The 18,903-nt window shown below is 43.9% G+C and overlaps 1 protein-coding gene across 1 annotated transcript in view; it reads right to left on the bottom strand.

The window, feature by feature from the left end:
• The window catches only part of LOC121929369 (peroxidasin homolog), an 80,638-nt gene extending 61,949 nt beyond the window's left edge, over positions 1-18,689 (bottom strand). The window contains exons 1-2 of the mRNA XM_042464889.1: positions 18,638-18,689; positions 9,189-9,389 (exon numbers count right to left, since the gene is read on the bottom strand). Coding sequence (XP_042320823.1) covers positions 9,189-9,352 — 164 coding nt within the window. The 5' untranslated portion in view covers positions 9,353-9,389; positions 18,638-18,689. The remainder of the gene's footprint in view (positions 1-9,188; positions 9,390-18,637) is intronic.
• Positions 18,690-18,903: the final 214 nt, after the last annotated feature.

Raw genomic sequence — 18,903 nt, 5'->3', positions numbered from 1 at the left:
ATTATTATTATTATTATTATTATTATTATTATTATTATTATTATTATTATATGATAACCCTGTTTAAATACGTGAAGGGATGTCAAACTGAGGAGGGAGCAAGCTAGTTTTATGCTGCTCCAGAGAACAGGACCTGGAGCAATGGATGCAAGCTACAGGAAAAGAGATTCCTACACAACATTAGGAGGAACTTCCTAACAGTAAGGGATGTTTGACAGTAGAACAAACTCCCTCGGAGTGTAGTGGAGTCTCCTTCCTTAGAGGTCTTTAAAAAGAGGCTGGATGGCAATCTGTCGGGGATGCTTTGATTGAGATTTCCTGCATGGCAGGGTGTGGAACTGGATGGCCCTTGTGGTCTCTTCCAACTCTATGATTCTATGGTTCTATGATTCTCCTGGGGGTATTAGCTATCCATCCTAATTTGGTGTCCTCTGCAAATTTGATAGGCATGCCCTCTATTTCTTCATCCAAGTCACCAATAAAGATGATGAATAGCACTGGCTGCAGGACAGAACCCTTTGTGTTTGGCCAGTCAACCAATTACAAATCGACCTAACAGTTGCATTGGTGTTTATCATATAGAGGTTTTCGCAGCTTTTTACAGCTCAATTCCGATGTGACTGCGGGTCCAACAATGCGAATTCACGCTAAACCGTGATGTGTTGTCTCATGTGATTGCCTTCTATGGGGGGTTCTTACGAGGCGCTTCTGCATTCAATCTGCACTGACTCCTCATTTTGGTGAATTCGGAAACAAGTGAATTCACCAAAATCTGCTTCTACGCTCACTTCGATTGCACTTCGAATTGGTCTGGTGTGGAAGATCACTCCAATGTCACCCCCCTTGGCCCCCTGCGTCCTGCTCCTTCATCCCCCCTCCTCCTCCACCCCATCTCGTCCTCTCTGCCCCCTGCCACCCATCCTACCATCCCCTGCCTGCTCCTTCACCCCGATCCAGTCCCCAGTGACCCACTGCAACCTATCCCATCATCCCCTGACTACTCCTTCACCCTGATCCTGGCCCCAGTGACCCCTTGCAACCTGCCCCATCATCCCAACTGCTCCTTCATCCCAATCCTGGCCCCAGTGACCCCCTGAGACCTATCCCATCATCCCCTGACTGCTCCTTCATCCCGATGAAGGTAAGCTAAGGAGGGGGGCAGGGAAGGAGGACAGTGTCCAGAACCCCACTGAGCATGCGTAAGGGTGCCGATTCGAATCGTTGAACCCTCTGGTGTGGTAATACAATGTGCACTCACTACGCTTTGCTTGAATCCGCATCATGTGACTTGTCTGGAATCGAACTGACTCCACTTCCCCCTCGATTCGGAAGGGCAACGGAAAGGCAACCAGGTGTGATAAAACATCACGTTTTAACATGAATTCACATTGCTAGACAGGAGTGACTCTGTATCTGGTGTGAAAAAACATCACATTTTGTGTTGCTAGAACAGGAGTGACTGCGGATCTGAGCTGCAAACCCTCCATGTGTGATAAGGCCCATTGTCTAGCCCACATTAGCCTGTTTGCAAGAATATCATGGGGGATATTCTTTGATCTTGGTTTGCAGCCCCTGAAATCAGCTGAAGACAAAGGGGGAGAGTGGGTAGAGGAGAGAAAAGGTGGGATGTTTGAAAGGTAGTAAAAAAAAAGTGGGATGGCAGAGGATTCATTGGAGCTATCCATGCCAAATCAGGACAGTTGGAGAGTATGCAGTCTGTACTGTGTCTGCATAGGATTTTGAGTTGCTGAAAAGATCAGGCTCTCAGCTGGATAGCTTAAAACTGCATGGAATGTAAAACACCATCATAACATTGGTGCCATGCACATGTGGAAGACCGTTTGGTAGACTGAAACGTGTGTTCTCCAGCTGTTTCAGAAATGAGTTTTGGCAAAGGCCTGACAACGCCAGGCGCCATGGGAGAGGCTGGCCCATTTGGCTTCCTTACTACTATACTGTGGACCTTTTGTCCATTCAGCTGGAAACAAGTGTACCTATTTTTCTTCTCTTGGATGCTGGCAGGCAGTAGAAATGTGCCCCCCCCCCTCTACTTTCATGCTCTGCCTTCACAAATCTCTCTCTCAGCTCCAGACTGCCAAGGCAACTTCCTTCCTTTTTCTTTTTTTTGAGATTCTCCACTGAAAATACTGTAGGGACAACCTCTCCCCCCACCAGCCACCAACACACCTCCCCTCTGCTGCTGCTCCTCTGCACAGTGAAATCACACCCAGTCACTATGTACATTGAAGTAGGCAGGCATATTTATATGCTACTCTTGCAGGCTGGCAATAAAAATGGTTTCCTTTTCACCCCAGACTCTGCCTACCAGTTTACCATACAAAAAAAAATTAAGGATATTAGCAGTGCAAATTGGAATTTAAAATGTTCTTGTGCTTGCTTTCAAAGTGTAAAAGTGAACACATAAACAATACATTTAAAACCATTCTACCATTTCCTCTTCTTCAGGCAAGAAAACACACACACACACACACACACACAGAGGAAGATAGGAAAATCTCTTGATATCTTGACTTAAAGTGATCACCTGTTTTGTCCTCTCCCTCTTAACCCCACCCACTTTGCAGAAAAGGGATTGCTGCCAGCACATCTCTGATCATAAGCATGTGGAAAGAAGCAGGGTCTGGAGAAATGAATATCATAGAATCAGAGAGCTGGAAGGAACCTCAAGGGAACATCTAACCAAATCCTCTCCCATGCAGGAATACACAGGTAATGCACTCTTGAGAGATACCATGCAACTTCTGTTTGAAAACCTCCAATGAAGGACAGGATCCACCACCCTCTGCTGCAGTCTATTCCACTTTCAAACAGCTCTTAAGCAGTTCTCTCTAATATTTAGGTGAAATTTTGTTTTGTAATTTGAATCCATTGGTTTGTGCCCTAGTCTCTGAAGCAGCAGAAAACAAGCTTCCTCTGTCTTTTACATGCTATCTCTTTACATATTTAAAGATGGCCATCATGTCACCTCTTCTCCGAATTAAACATACTCAGATCCCTGAGATATTCCTTGTAGGGCTTGATTTCTAGACCCTTTACCATCTTAGCTGCCTTTCTCTAGATATATTCTTGAACTGTGGTGCCTAGATGAGGTCTCACCAAAGTTTAGTAGAGTAGAATCATAGAGTTGGAAGAGAACACAAGGGCAATCCAGTCCAACCTCCTGCCATGCAGGAAATCACATTCAAAGCATCCTTGACAGTACTGTGTTACTTTTATATGCCTCCTTACTGGTTACATTTACAGATCCCCATTAAATAAAGAAGACTTGGTAATTTAACAAAAGGCACATCCATTTGCATGAAACCTTTTCTTAGTATTCCCAGTTGCCACAACTTGGCCACAATAAAATTTCAAGGGAAGTGATTGTGTTGGTTGTACAGTAGGAAACCTACAAGAAAATCATAATCATATGGCCCTTTGTTGTTCCTATTTGCCATCAGGTCAACTTCAACTCATGGTAGCCCTGTGAATGAGAGACCTTGGGATATTGTTGTGGCTCTTGGGGGGAGTGGACAGAAGCCTAATTCTCCTTTAAGTGCTGAGTATTTTTAAAAAATTGTTATATAGTCAAGGACGATTTGGAGAAGCTGCCTGGGAACATTGTTAGAGGGGCCCTTTAATTTTCCACATTTTCTTTTCCCTTTTACTTAAGGGGTTGTGAGTACTTCTGCTCAGAGGAAGTGAGTCAGAGACTTGCTCTGAAAGGAGCTAGTCTACATAACTATAAGGCCAGTGAACTGAACTCAAGGACAGAGTTTGGGGACAAAGGCCAAGCCATCAGGGGGTCTTTACACTTGTGTTTAGCAGGGGAAACCCACAGTTTTGCTCAGAGTTTCCTTAAGACTTCTCAATATGGACACTGAAGGCCCTGCTGCAGTCACCTGCAACACCTGTGGGATGTTTGTCTTCTTGCCTAGGGATATGGGGAACTTTACCTGCCCCAAGTGCAAGTTGGTAGCCCTCTTAGAAGAGAAAGTACAGCAGCTGGAGGCCCAGGTAGCTACACTTCAGCATCATAGGGAGGAAGAGGTTGTCCTGACCAGAACGGACCAGATGGTCCTGGACAGGAAACACACAAAGGAAGTTGCTGGGGAAGAGGAGGTCACTTCACACACAACAGAAGTAGATAGTTGGAAGAAGGTCACACACAGAAGTAGGGAAACCAGGGAGCATTCTGTAAGCTTACAGCTACAGAATCGATTTCAATCTCTCTCTGCAATCAAGGATGATGAGGAACAGCAGCAGGGACAGACTTCAGGGACAGAGCAGGGGATCCAGAGAGCTCCACCAAAGGGAATGGCTGCTGCTAAGCCTCGGAGGAGGCGTGTAGTGGTCATCGGGGACTCTTTGCTGAGAGGCACTGAACCAGTGGTTTGTGGGCCTGACAAGATGTCTCGGGAGGTGTGCTGTCTCCCTGGGGCAAAGATCCGTGATGTGACAGAGAGGCTGACAAGACTGGTCAAGCCTACTGACCATTACCCCTTTCTTTTGGTTCATATGGGAACCAATGATACTGCAAGGCATAGCCTTCAGAATATCATAAGGGATTATGAGGCTTTGGGTAGGAAGTTGAAAGAGGTGGATGCACAGGTTGTCATCTCCTCTCTTCTGCCAGTCGAAGGGCATGGTCAAGGAAGGGAGAAGAAAATAGCGGATGTAAATAACTGGCTCCGTAGATGGTGCCGCCAAGAACGATTTGGATTCTTGGACCATGGGTTGCGGTTCCATGAGGAGGGACTTCTGGCAAGGGATGGGTTGCATCTCACGCCAGTTGGCAAAAACATTTTTGCCAATAGCCTCAAGAATTTGATCAGGAGGGCTTTAAACTGAGTTATGTGGGGGAGGGAGACAGTATTCTGGAAGGCAAAAAGACTGGAGAAGATAGTCAAACTGACAGAGAGGGAACAAGACAAACAGTGCAAGGACCCAACAGTGGGAGGCAAAAGAACTTGCACAAGCAGCAAGTAAAGGGAACACATGGTCTTAGATGCCTCTACACTAATGCACAGAGCATGGGAAATAAGCATGATGAACTTCAACTCCTGGTACAACAAAGCAAATACGATATAATAGGCATCACTGAAACCTGGTGGGATGAGTCTCATGATTGGAATGTGGAAATAGAGGGGTATAACCTTTTCAAGAGAAACAGGCCAAACAGGAAAGGAGGAGGAATAGCCCTATATGTCAGAGATATTTACACCAGTGAAGAGATCCAGGACATCAATCCTGGAAGCCAGGTGGAGAGCATCTGGATAAAAATTAAAGGGCAGGGAAACAACAAGGATGTTATGGTGGGAGTCTACTACAGACCCCCAAGTCAGACAGAGGAATTGGATGATGCCTTTCTAGAACAGATGACCACACACTCAGAAAGGAGAGATGTAGTAGTGATGGGTGACTTCAACTACCCTGATATTTGTTGGAAGTCAAACTCAGCCAGATCCTCAAGGTCTAGTAAATTCCTCACTTGCCTCGGAGACAATTTCATGGTCCAAAAGGTGGAAGAGGCAACAAGGGGATCAGCTATTTTAGATCTGATCCTAACCAACAAGGATGACTTGGTTAATGAAGTGCAAGTGGTGGGATCCTTAGGTGGAAGTGACCATGTTCTCCTGGAGTTTGTTATACAATGGAAAGGAGAAGCCAGGCAGAGTCAGACACGCATTCTAGACTTTAGGAGAGCGGATTTCAGTAAACTTAGAGAAATACTGGGTGCGATCCCATGGTCAGGAATACTAAAAGAGAAGGGAGTTCAAGATGGATGGGAGTTTCTCAAAAGGGAGATACTGAAGGCACAAATTAAAACAGTTCCAGTGAGAAAGAAAAATGGGAGATGTCGCAAGAACCCAGGATGGATGACAAAGGAACTTTCAGCTCAGCTAAATTTTAAACGGAACATGTATAAGAAATGGAAAAATGAGGAAATCACCAAAGAGGAATTCAAACAAATAGCTAGCAAGTGTAGAGATAAGGTCAGAAAAGCCAAAGCACAGAATGAACTCAGGCTTGCTAGAGAGGTTAAGAACAACAAAAAGGGCTTTTTTGGATATGTCCGCAGCAAAAGGAAGAAGAAGGAAACGGTAGGGCCACTGCGTGGAGAAGATGGCAAAATGCTAACAGAAGACAGAGAAAAGGCAGAATTACTCAACACCTTCTTTGCCTCAGTCTTCTCAGAAAAGGCAAAGGGTGCTCAACCTGAGGATAATAGAGCAGAGGACAGGATAGGGGCATTTCAGTACAGAATAAGTAAAGAGATAGTAGAGGAACACCTTATTAATCTAAATGAATTTAAGTCTCCAGGACCAGATGAACTCCATCCAAGGGTATTAAAAGAACTGGCAAATGTAATATCGGAGCCATTGGCAATAATCTTTGAAAACTCCTGCAAAACAGGAGAGATCCCAGCAGACTGGAGGAGGGCAAACGTTGTCCCCATCTTCAAAAAGGAGAAAAAAGAGGATCCCAACAATTATCGTCCAGTTAGTCTGACATCAGTACTAGGAAAGATTCTGGAGCAGATCATTAAACAGAGAGTCTGTGAACATCTAGAAGCCAATGCCATAATCACAAAAAGTCAACATGGGTTTCAGAGAAACAAGTCATGCCAGACAAATCTAATCTCTTTCTTTGATAAAATTACCAGCTTGGTAGATGAAGGGAATGCTGTGGATATAGTATATCTTGATTTCAATAAGGCCTTTGACAGGGTTCCCCATGACATTCTCGCAAACAAGCTTGTAAAATGTGGGCTGGACAAGGCAACTGTTAAGTGGATTTGTAATTGGATGACCGGACGAACCCAAAGGGTGCTCAACAATGGCACCTTTTCATCCTGGAGAGAAGTAACCAGTGGGGTCCCACAGGGCTCTGTCCTGGGCCCAGTGCTATTCAACATCTTTATCAATGACTTGGAGGAAAAAATTGGGGGAATACTTATCAAATTTGCAGATGACACTAAAGTAGGAGGAATAGCTAATACTCCAGAGGACAGGATCAAAATTCAAAATGACCTGAATAGACTAGAAAGCTGGGCCAGAGCTAACAGAATGAACTTCAACAGGGAGAAATGTAAGGTACTGCACTTAGGGCGAAAAAATGAAATGCACAGATATAGGATGGGAGACACCTGGCTTAAGGAGACAACATGTGAAAGGGATCTAGGAGTCCAAGTAGACCACAAGTTGAACATGAGTCAACAGTGTGATGCGGCAGCTAACAAGGCCAATGCGATTTTAGGCTGCATCAATAGAAGTATCGTATCTAGATCCAGGGAAGTAATAGTGCCACTATATTCTGCTCTGATCAGGCCCCACCTGGAATATTGTGTCCAGTTCTGGGCGCCACAATTCAAAAAGGACATTGAGAAACTAGAGCGTGTCCAAAGGAGGGTGACTAAAATGGTGAAAGGTCTGGAAACCTTGCCCTATGAGGAACGACTCAGGGAGCTGGGGATGTTTAGCCTGGAGAAGAGAAGGTTAAGAGGTGATATGATAGCCCTATTTAAATACTTGAAGGGATGTCATATTGAGGAGGGAGCAAACTTGTTTTCTGCTGCTCCAGAGACTAGGACCCGGAGCAATGGATGCAAGCTACAGGAAAAGAGATTCCACCTCAACATTAGGAGGAATTTCCTGACAGTAAGGGCTGTTCCACAGTGGAACACACTTCCTCGGAGTGTAGTGGAGTCTCCCTCCTTGGAGGTCTTCAAACAGAGGCTGGATGGCCATCTGTCGACGATGCTTTGATCTGGATTTCCTGCATGGCAGGGGGTTGGACTGGATGGCCCTTGCGGTCTCTTCCAACTCTATGATTCTATGATTCTAAGATCCCTGGTCATAATCTGCTCCACTCATGTCTTGCAAACTCAGAGCCATGGCTTCCTTTACTGACTCTGTCCACTTGTAATGTGGTCCTCCTCTTTTTGTACTGCCATCTACCTTCTACTGTACTCGTCATTGTCTTTTTTAGTGAGTCATGTCTTCTCCTGATATGTCAAGATATGGCATCATTTGGAAAATGGTTCAGAACTTTGAATATATCTGTAGCCATGGCAAGTCTGCTTGGTTTTATTCTCATTCTATGATGGTTGTTGTTGCCATTCCTGTCATACAGACAAGGAAGTAAAACTAAGACAGGAATTCTGAAAGGTTGCAGAGGCAAGACTTGAACCCAGGACTTCTGGATTCAAAATCTGACTTTCTAGCCACAGAGCTACATAGGTTCACTCATTGTGCTCTACACTGTCTGCTCAGTTCTCCTTAGAAATTTTTTCTACTTCAGACTTTCAGGTAACCAGATTTTGGATGAAGCAACTCAGAGGTTAAATTCATGGACATGCAGAGCTCTGCATGCTTGAGTTCAAATCCCATCCTTATTGTGAATTTTTGAGACAGCCCATGTGATGTAGTGATTTGAGTTTTGGACTAGGATGCTGGAAGGCATGGTTCAAATCCCTGCTTGGCATTGGAAACTCAAGTTATACTGTGAAGCCAAAGGCTTTCACGGTTGGCATCCATAGTTTTTTGTAGGTTTTTCAGGCTATATGGCTGTCTTCTGGAAGAGTTTATTCCTGACATTTCACCACTTCCATGCCAGCCTTCTCTAAAGATGCCAGGCACAGATGCTGGTAAAACGTCAAGAATAAACTCTTCCAGAACATGGCCACATAGCCCGAAAACCCCACAAAAAACTATCAAGTTATACTTTCTCAACCTCGGAGGAAGACAATGAATGAATCTTGCCAAGAAAATCCCATTATAGGTTTGCTTAGGGTCACCATAAGTCCAAAATATCTGGTAGGCACAAAACATGAAGTAGTGGGTTTTATTGCTTTCTCACTTCAGAACGAATAAACCAACTTGATAGACCTGCATCATCTCACACAATTCTGAGGTTTATGGCAGGGGTCACAATCTACATCTTTCTCTATCCTATTACACCCTGCCCCACCTCACAACTGTACAACTGTGCTTAAATACTGTAGCTTTAATATTATATCCACTGCACCTCCACAAATGTAGACTGAAATGCATAAACCCCCCAGGCTGAAATCAGCTTTAAAGGTGCTGCAAAGATTCCTCCTTCTGCCCTCTTTTCTTTTTCTGTTGTAATGGACTAACACAGAGATTTCTTGGGGGAAAAATTCCAATAAAGCTGCTACTTACAGGATATTTGTCTGCGGTGGGACCTCAGGGATAGTTTCCAGCCTCAGATGCATACATCTTACTGTAGTCCTAAAACATAAGCAGCGGCTAGGACAAGAGCTGGCTGAGACAGGTAAGAGGAGAAGAAGGCAGATACTTTGAAGGCCTGTGCTTCGTCCCAGCATGGTGTTTGCAGAAATGTTAAGTTCCCCAGATTCTGAGCTGCAAAGAAGCAGACAAAAAAATTCCCCAGCCTTGAGGGCCAGAGTGGAGGAGGAGGGGACACACAGACATGTGTTTCCAATTAAGTTAAGGCAGTTTGACAGCCCAACTCCCACCCTTTCAGCTTACGATGCATATACTACATCTGAGAATCACATTGCGACCCCGGTTGGGTTCAGTTATCTGCAGCAGAATTTTTAAAAAGTTAAATCTATTATTGGCTTCCTGCCTGATTAAGGAGGACTCTTTGCTTTCCTTTGGTGGCAAGGAGGGGGCAGATTTGAAAACCCAAAATGATGGCAAAATCTGCATGGGTACCCAATGACTGGGAGAGGACTGACTGTGGGACAACAAAGGCAAAGTTACGCATGGTATACACACAAATCCCGTCTCCTGCTGTTGTTTGTAGTCAAACAGATCTGTCAAGACCTTTGCCAGCAGGCTACTAAAACATGTCAAACCAATTTGAGTTCCTGTTGTTGTGTACCTTCCAGTTGTTTCCGACTCATGGTGACCTTAAGGCAAACCTATCACAGGGGTTTCTTGGCAAGATTTGTTCAGGGATTGTTGTTTTTGCCTTTGTCTTCCTAGGAGGCTGAGAATGTGTGACTTACCCAAGGCCACCCAGTGAGTTTCTATGGGGGACTTAAACCATAGTCTCCAAAGGTGTTAGTCCAACACTCAGATCACTATATCACAGTTCATTTCATCAAACCCGTTTTTTGTTAGCTGCCTTCGAATCAACCTCCACTCATGATGATCCTTGTGAATGAGATGTCTCCAAGATCTCCTATCTTCTACTTCTTGGCTCAGGTCCTGTAGGCTTAGGCCTCTGGGCCTGGTACATACCTCCTTGAAAGTCCAGGCTGCAGACATCTGGTTTTCCTCTGGAGGGATGCCGCAGCAGGCAAAATGCGCGGTGTCCCTCAGGACCAAAATGCGGGGATGCCATCATCAGTGCGTCATTGGTGCACTGTGATGCATCCATGACAGCATGGCGCCCAGAGGTGCGGACACTGCACTGCACTTGTGTCATGTATGCACGTGTCATATGGATGGCACTGCGTAAAGATGGCACCATCCACACGTGCTAGGAGCATGTAGATGTACCCTCTCCGAGAACCTAAAATTGGCCCCATGCCACGAAAACCAGCAGTCTGTACTGGGCCACAGTTTCCCTTATATCAATAATAATAATAAAATAATAATAATAATAATAATAATATAATAATAAATAATTTTATTTATATTTTCTCTCGCCTCTCCCCATGGATCGAGGCGGGATTACAGCCAGTATCAAATCTATGATGTATCATTGATTGGATACTGGCTGTAATCCCGCCTCGACTGGGAGAGGTGGGAAAATATAAATTTTATTATTATTATTATGATGAGTCTATCCATCTGGTATGTGCCCCTCCTCTCTTTCTATTGCTCTCTATCTTCTCCAGCATCACTGTCTTTCCTAACAAGTTGTGCTTTGTCATGATGTGTCTGAAGTACAACAGCCTCAATTTAGTCATCTTGGCTTCCAGGGAGAGTTCCGGCTTGTGAAACTGAAGGCTTTCATGGCCAGCATCCATAGTTTTTTGTGGGTTATCTGAAGATGCCAGCCACAGATGCTGATGAATCATCAGGAATAAACTCCTCTAGAACCTTGCCACATAGCCCAAATAACCCACAAGTTCAGGCTTGATTTGTTTTGGGATGCAATTGTTTGTTGACTGTCCGTGGTATTCTTGGTACTCTTCTCCAGCAGCACATCTCAAATGAATTGATTTTCTTCCTATCTGCTTTCTCCACTGTCCAGCTCTCACATCCGTACATGGCAATGGGGAATATATTCCTAATCTTCTTTTGATCTCTTGACTGCAGTCCCCATTCTGATCAGTGTTTGATCCAAGGTGCAGGAACTTTTTCACTATTTCAATTTCCTCATTATCAAGGTTGAATTTATATAAACCCTCCATTTATATGACTGGAGTAGGGAGCTGGAGCACTGTACAAGTATGTGTTTATTTGAACCACTTCCATTTCTCAAACAAACAATCACACAAATCATCTTTTGGTTTCTGGTCAAATTTTGCTCTTTCCAATGGAGACTTTATATTACATTATATTTGGACCAGTCAGGAATTTATTGATTCAGCCATCACTGTTTGTCCAATATATTTTGCTGCCTGAAGGACAAACACCAGTTATGTCCACCCCATCCTTACCCCAATTTAAAGTTGCAAAATACCCTTAAGAGAGCCAGTATAGTGTAGTGGTTTGAGTGGTGCTTGAAGACTCTGGGAAACCAGGATTTATATCTCTGCTCGGCCACAGAAACCCACTGTGTAATCTTGGACAAGTTATGCTCTCTCAGCCCAAGAGGAAGGCAATGGCAAACCTCCTCCAAATAAATTTCTTAAATAAATCTTGCTAAGAAAACTCTAAGATAGAATCACCATAGCATATCTTCCAACTGACCTAGTTTGGCAAGGACAGTCCTGATTAATCCTCTGTTATCCCTCTGTTTCAGCTACTTTTAAATTGTTCCAGTTTCTTTCACCCTCTCCCACTTTCCTCAGCTTACTTCAGGACTAGACATAAATATTTGCCGTAAGGTACAATATGTCCTGTTCATTTGTTGTTGTGTGCCTCCAAGTCATTTCTGACTTATGGCAACCCTAAGGGGAAACCTATAATGGGTTTTTTTTTTGGCAAGATTTACTCAGAGGGGGGTTGCCATTGACTTCCCCATTCATCACCATGTCTCATTTTGAATTGTTTCATCAAGCCTTGTAAACTGCAAGGTTTTAGGAAAAGAGGAATCAAGGAATCATAGAGTTGGGAGAGATCTCAAGGGACATCCAGTCCAACCCATTCTGCCATGCAGGAAGACCCAAACAAAGCACTCCCAACAAATGGCCATCCAGTCTCTGTTTAAAAGCCTCGAAAGAAGGAGAATCCGTATTCTACTGTCAAACAGCTCTTACCATTAGGAAGAACTAGGAATAAATCAGGAAGACTATGGCCCTGTTTACATGGGCCTTTGAGTACGTCCTGACGATGTACTAATATTGCCCGGGAGTGTAGTTTTTAGACGCTCCCTAACCCTAGTATGTCGCCAGGACATCAAAATGGCAGCGCCCTGTCTACGTGGGCACCGCCATTTTGACGTGACAGACTCCTAGCGTCTGCATGTCCTGGCACGCTTGTGACATCGCAAGTGCACCATTGGTGCATTGCGGCATCACAAGCGCACCACATAAAGAACCCGTCTTTTAAGGGTTCTTTTCGCTCTGCAGGGAAGTCCCGTGGTCTGGAGGCTGCGGCTTTCCTGCGGAGCAAACTAGAGCGGCAGGAGACTGCCCGCTTTGGGCAGTCTGTATCCCGCCATTGTTACAGATCGACTGGATGTCAAAATGGCAGCGCCCTGTTACATGTCAAGGAAGCCACATTCTTTAGTTTGCAAAACCTGAGCAGGGCGGCTAATAACAGGTTCTCATAGAATCATAGAGTTGGAAGACACTACAAGGGCCATCCAGTCCAACCTCTTGCCATGCAGGAAATCTAAATCAAAGCATCCCTGACAGATGACCATCCGGCCTCTGCTTAAAGACCTCCAAAGAAGGAGACTCCACTACACTCCAAGGGAGTTTGTTCCACTGTTGAACAGCCCTTACTATCAGGAAGTTCCTCCTAATGTTGAGGTGGAATTTCCTTTCCTGTAGCTTGCATCCATTGCTCCAGGTCCTGTTCTCTGGAGCAGCAGAAAACAAGCTTGCTCCACCCTCAATATGACATCCCTTCAAATATTTAAACAGGGCTATCATATCACCTCTTAACCTTCTCTTCTCCAGACTAAACATCCCCAGCTCCCTAAGGCGTTCCTCATAGGGCATGGTTTCCAGACCCTTCACCATTTTAGTCGCCCTCCTTTGGACATGCTCGTTTCTCAATGTCCTTTCTGAATTGTGGTGCCCAGAACTGGACACAATATTCCAGGTGGGGCCTGACCAAAGCAGAGTAGAGTGGGACTATTACTTCCCTTGATCTAGACACTATAATTCTATTGATGCAGCCTAAAATTGCATTGACCTTGTTATCTGATGCCCCAATCTCCACTGAACACCAATTCCTTCCCCCTCCAGTCCATTTGACAGGCCTTTGCTTCCTATTGGAAAACTCATTTAAATCCACTTGCTTCTCTCTCTGCTCCGTTTTGCAAGCCTTTGCTTCCTATGGAAACAACTGTTCATTTAAATCCATTTGCTTCCTTCCTTCCTTCCTTTCTCTCTCTCTCTCCCTTTTTTTCCAATCCAATGTTAAAACCTCTCCTCCAGTACCTGAGAATTGGTTGGGAGAGGTCCAGAGATGGAGATGGAGGGACCAGGGACATAGCTGGGATTTTAGGAAGGGGGGGTCCAAACTAAGTGCCTCCATTATAATGGGGCTTGAGTGCGGTGGCGCAGCAGCATACACCATTCATTTTTCTAATAGAAGGAGGGGGGTCCGGACCCCAAGACCCCCCCCCCCCCGGCTGCATCCCTGAAGGGACGGAAGTGGTATTTCTCCCTTTCCATCCTTCCTTATTTAACAGGCATAGCATTGGTTCATTCTTACCAAAGAAACATTCAGATGTAGTCCAATGCTCATTTAACTAGCATCTTTATCCCTTATTGCCTGCCTTGTGCACTCATAACTGCCTCTTATTGCCTTAAATACACATGTATATTTGAAACAAAGCAAAATGACTGTTTTTTATTTTTTTATTAGGGTGAACCTATCGAGGCAGTTTCTGCATCTGAGGAAGCAGACTTCAGTCTATGAAAGCTCATGCTGCCAATTTCTTTCTTTCAGTTAGACTCAAAGGTGCTACAAGATCTTTTTACGTACTGATTCTACAGAGTAACATCGCTATATCTTAATTTACAATGTGTAAGCCAATTGCCTCCAACAAGTGGGGTACTCATTTTACTAACCTAGGAAAGGATGGAGGGTTGAGTGGACCTTGGAGCCCTGTCTGGGATCGAACTCACAACCTTGTGGCTGTGAGTGGCTGCAGTGCCAGCATTTAACCACTGCACCAGCAAGGCTAACTCACGGAAAGCATCACAGACATAGAATAATTTAGTTGGTTCTTGTTGTTAACTAAACTGGCCCCAACTCATAGTGATCCTGTGGTGAGACATCTCCAAGCCCCTCTGTCCTCCACTCCTTTGCTTAAGTCTTGTAGATTCATACTCAGGACCTGCCTGAGTATAGCTGTCTGGTGAGTGGTCTCCCTCTTTTTCTCCTGTCTCCACCTTTTCTAACATATTGCCTTTTCAAATGAGTCAGGACATCTCATGATGTGGCCAAAGTGTGACAGCCTCAGTTTCATCACTTTGGCTTCAAGGGAGAGGTCTGGTTAGATCTGTTCCAGGACCTTTTCTTTTTTTTGGGGGGGGGGGGTTCTTTTTGGCTGTCCATGGTATCCTCAGCACTCTTCTCCAGGACGCCATCTCAAAGGAGTTGATTCCCCCCCCCATCTACTTTTTTCAATGTCTGTACTGCCTGCCTGTACACTTCTGTACATGTTTATGGGAAATACTATGGCTTGGACAATTCCATACTTGATCCAAGTTCTAGTCCAATACTCAAACCACAACACCATGCTGGCTTCATTTAGAAAAGACTAGAAATCCATTATGTACTTTCTTAAACAACTTTAAGCATATGATGGGTATATCTCTTGCCTTTTTCTCAAATGTTCCAGACCTTCAATTGCTCTTCTCTATTCGACATCTTCATTCTCCTTAGAATGCAGTGACCCAAACCAGACAAATTATTCCAGTGAAGGCCCAAACAGTGCCAAATAGAACAGCAGCCGTCATGAGTTTGGGGGATTATTCACACTTGGCCAGCCTCTGGGCATTAATGAACATTAATGAACATTAGTTGTTGGAGCAAAAATAAGTTCACTGGCTTTATGACAAGAGCTGAACATATTTATCAGAGTATCTTCCAGTTTGGTATTACAATTTACTGTTATTCATATAAAATCAACGATATATGGTTTATGAGGTAAACAAGCCAAAATAAAAATTTACACAGTTCCAGGGGAAACAGAGTATGCCAAAAGATAATCACCTGAAGGAGATTAGAAATGGTTGCTTACTTTTGATGGAGATCAATGTACCATATATACTTGACTATAAGTCAGCCTCATATATAAGTTGAGGGAAGATTTTGGGGCCAAAAGTATGGATTTTGATATAACCCGTGGATACGTTGAGGGTAAAACTTAGGGGTATGCAACAAAGGATATAAAGGACAAAGCAAAGAAAATAGATGCCAAAGAACTTACAAAATCCCAGCAGGCATAACTGTTTGTGCTCATACTAAAGAGTGGATGGATGAGAGAATGGTATGTGTGTGTGTGCGCGCGCGCGCGCGCGTGCGTGTGTTGGTGCTTCTAGGACAAATTACACTCTTGCCTATGATCGGGATTGTTCTTTTTTTCAAATAAGAGTTTAAATACAGTACTTACATTGACTCATGGATAAGACAACTCAGGTTTTTTGGGGTCAATTTTTGACTAAAATATTTAGACCTATACATTAGTATATACAGTATTTTTGGTCAGTAGCAAAATTTTTAAAGATTCTTAATAGTAGACTTTAAATCACCTATAGTATAGTATTTTGGTCTGACCTCTATGGAATAGTGTGTTCAGTTCTGGGCACCAAAGTTCAAGGAGGATTTTGACAAACTGGAACATGTTCAGAGGAGGGTGACCAAGATGATCAAAAGTCTGGAAACCAGTCACTATCAGAGGGTGCATCTACACTGGCCAGAATACTCTGGGCTGCTACTGGAGAATTCTGGTGCCAGATCTGCCCCAAGCTACTCCTTTATCTCTGCCCTCCGGAACAATGCTGGGTGTCCCACTGCCCACTGTATCTATATGTGCATCCCAATGCCCTCTGCCACTGGCACAAGTTGCTTCTTCTGAGATAAAGAATGAGGCACCCATTGTCAATCACATGGCTGGGCACCTTGCTGTGATCTCAGTGACAGCAACTTGCACCAGAAGTGGCAGCAGTGCTAGGCAGCACAGCAGAATGCACATGTAAACAGCAAGCCAACTTCACTCTGGAGTAAAATTTTGGAGTGGAGCAATTTTTAAAAACTTTCCTCTTGCTCTGGATTTCCCTGGTAAGTTTTTACAAATTTAATTTAAGGAAAGGATGGCCCAGATTTCATGAACTGGACTTTGCAAATGAATACAGTCCACACTCAAATCGAGGCTTTGGCCCTGCATCGTGTGGTCAGAGTGATGGGAAAATCTGTGTAAATGGCCCATGTTGACATGCCCCGGGATTGCTTAGGGTACTGAGTATGAAGAAGTTTGGAGAAGAGATAGAGCAATAACATAATGTATTTAAGTATCTGAAGAGATTGCATGTAAGTGATGGAAGATGAGTTTGCTTTCAGCTGCTGCAGAGATTATTACATGAAACAACAATGGATTCAAATTCAAATCTCAAAAAGTGATTCCACCTAAACATCAGGAAGGACTTCCTGGCAGTGAAAGCTGTTTGAAAATGGAATGGATTGTGGTGGACTTTACCTCTTTGGAGGTCTTTTAACAGATGGATGGTCATCTTTTGAGAGTGCTTTAGTTATGCATTCCTCTGTGGCAAGGAATACATGGCCATTGTTATCCCTTCCAGTTTTCTGATTCCATGTTCCTTTGAGTGGCCCTTAAGAACCTATTGAGGAATTTAACGTAAAGGGAGGCAGTTTGTTGAAGAAACAAACAAATATTAATAATAAAAAAATGAGATTTGAAAAGGGTTTCTTTTGCATCACAACTCTCCGAATACACAAAGGTGTGATGATGGAAGAGATGGAAACTTGAAGGTCTAAATTAAGTTTCAAAGCTCACTGTTATTGGGTTTGCATTTTGAACTTGATCAGTATTTTCCTATCTCCGTTTGTAGATGAAATTGTGAAATACCTATACTGCAAAAGGAGCCCCCAAAGGGCTAAAACAGAGCAAAATGCTTAAGTTTTCTTGGGTCCTTTTGAGTGCTCTTTTGGCCACACAATGAGGGCCAGTCTAATTTGGAACAGATTTAGAGAAAACTGTTTAAGCCTTCAACAGATGGCTGCATAATTAGTTCAGTTTCCCCAGATTCATTATATAAAGCAGACCAATGTTTGGGTCTGTTTGCATTTTGCAAGCGAGCAAAGTTGCAATACTTAAGCATCTGTGTCAGTTGAGGACTTAGCTGCAGCAACTCACTGAGGTCAAGAATCCTTAGTTAGTTAGGTCCCTTTACTTCTGCACAGGTTCGAGAGCATGAGGGACTCCCACAGCTAGAGACAAAACACTCAATGGGTTTCAATAACATTTCTACAGGATGAATCAGCAGATGGGCTTGTTCATGTTCAGGAACTGACTCATCACTGCCTTAGGGATTAAGGAAGGAATCTTTCTTCAGGACAGTGCTATAGAAATGAAAAGCCGGGAGGTATTTGCTTTCCTTAGTAGTGTGTGGTTTGGCTTGCTCGCATGAGTGATACGGCACTACTGCATATTCTCCAAGGTTTCATAGATGAAAACTTGGAAGCATGTGGCCAAGCAACATCAGAGTGTGATCAAAATATCAAAGTGATTAATCAGGGGAGTACAGAAGAACTAGGACAGGCTGCAGCTTTTTGCTTTTGCCGGAGTCTACAGGGAGGGGCAATACTCCTCTCCTTCCATCCTTCTGAGTTACTGATTTTTGCCCTTTGTACATCGTTTGCAGCAGCTGAGGACAAAGGGGAAAGTGGCAAGAGCAGAGAGAAACTGGAACGCTTTAAAAGCTGCTGAGAAAGTGGGATGGGAAAGAATGACTTTGCCTGTCAAATCAAGACAATTGAGGTTATTATGGAGGATATTTTCTACATTAGCACCAGTCCTTTGCATTTGTGATACGCTATGTGACACACATGGACTGATCTGTGGGTAAGACATATCTGTTTATGAATGGGGAGTTGTATGGGAGACGTTAATGCTTCTTTCTACCATCTACATTTCTCTCTGTGCTGTCCAGAAGGGTAACTCAACTGGGCCTCAGACAAGTTCAAATCTGCAGAATTTACTATGTGCTTAAAAAAAACCCACCTTGAGAGCAAAAGAGCTTTAGAATGAAAGTCTTCTGTGGCCAACAATTTAAGCAGCAGAACCGAACAGAGCTTAGTCCTTTCCTACAAAATCTACTCACCACAGCTGTCTTCTTCTCAAGGAGCCCTGGTGGCGCAGTGGTTAAATGCCTGTACTGCAGCCATTCACTCGAAACCACAAGGTTGCGAGTTCAAGACCAGCAAAAGGGCCCAAGCTCGACCCAGGCTTGCATCCTTCCGAGGTCGCTAAAATGAGTACCCAGACTGTTGGGGGCAAATTAGCTTACTTGCTGTTCACTGCTATGATCTTTGGAATAGCGGTATATAAATAAAAACAAAACAAAACAAAAAAAATATGACCATAGGG

The sequence above is a fragment of the Sceloporus undulatus genome, chromosome 4, assembly GCF_019175285.1.
Source record: "Sceloporus undulatus isolate JIND9_A2432 ecotype Alabama chromosome 4, SceUnd_v1.1, whole genome shotgun sequence".
NCBI classification, from domain to species: domain Eukaryota; kingdom Metazoa; phylum Chordata; class Lepidosauria; order Squamata; family Phrynosomatidae; genus Sceloporus; species Sceloporus undulatus.
Note: the sequence above shows the minus strand (reverse complement) of the source record. Positions and strands in the feature narration are given on the sequence as shown.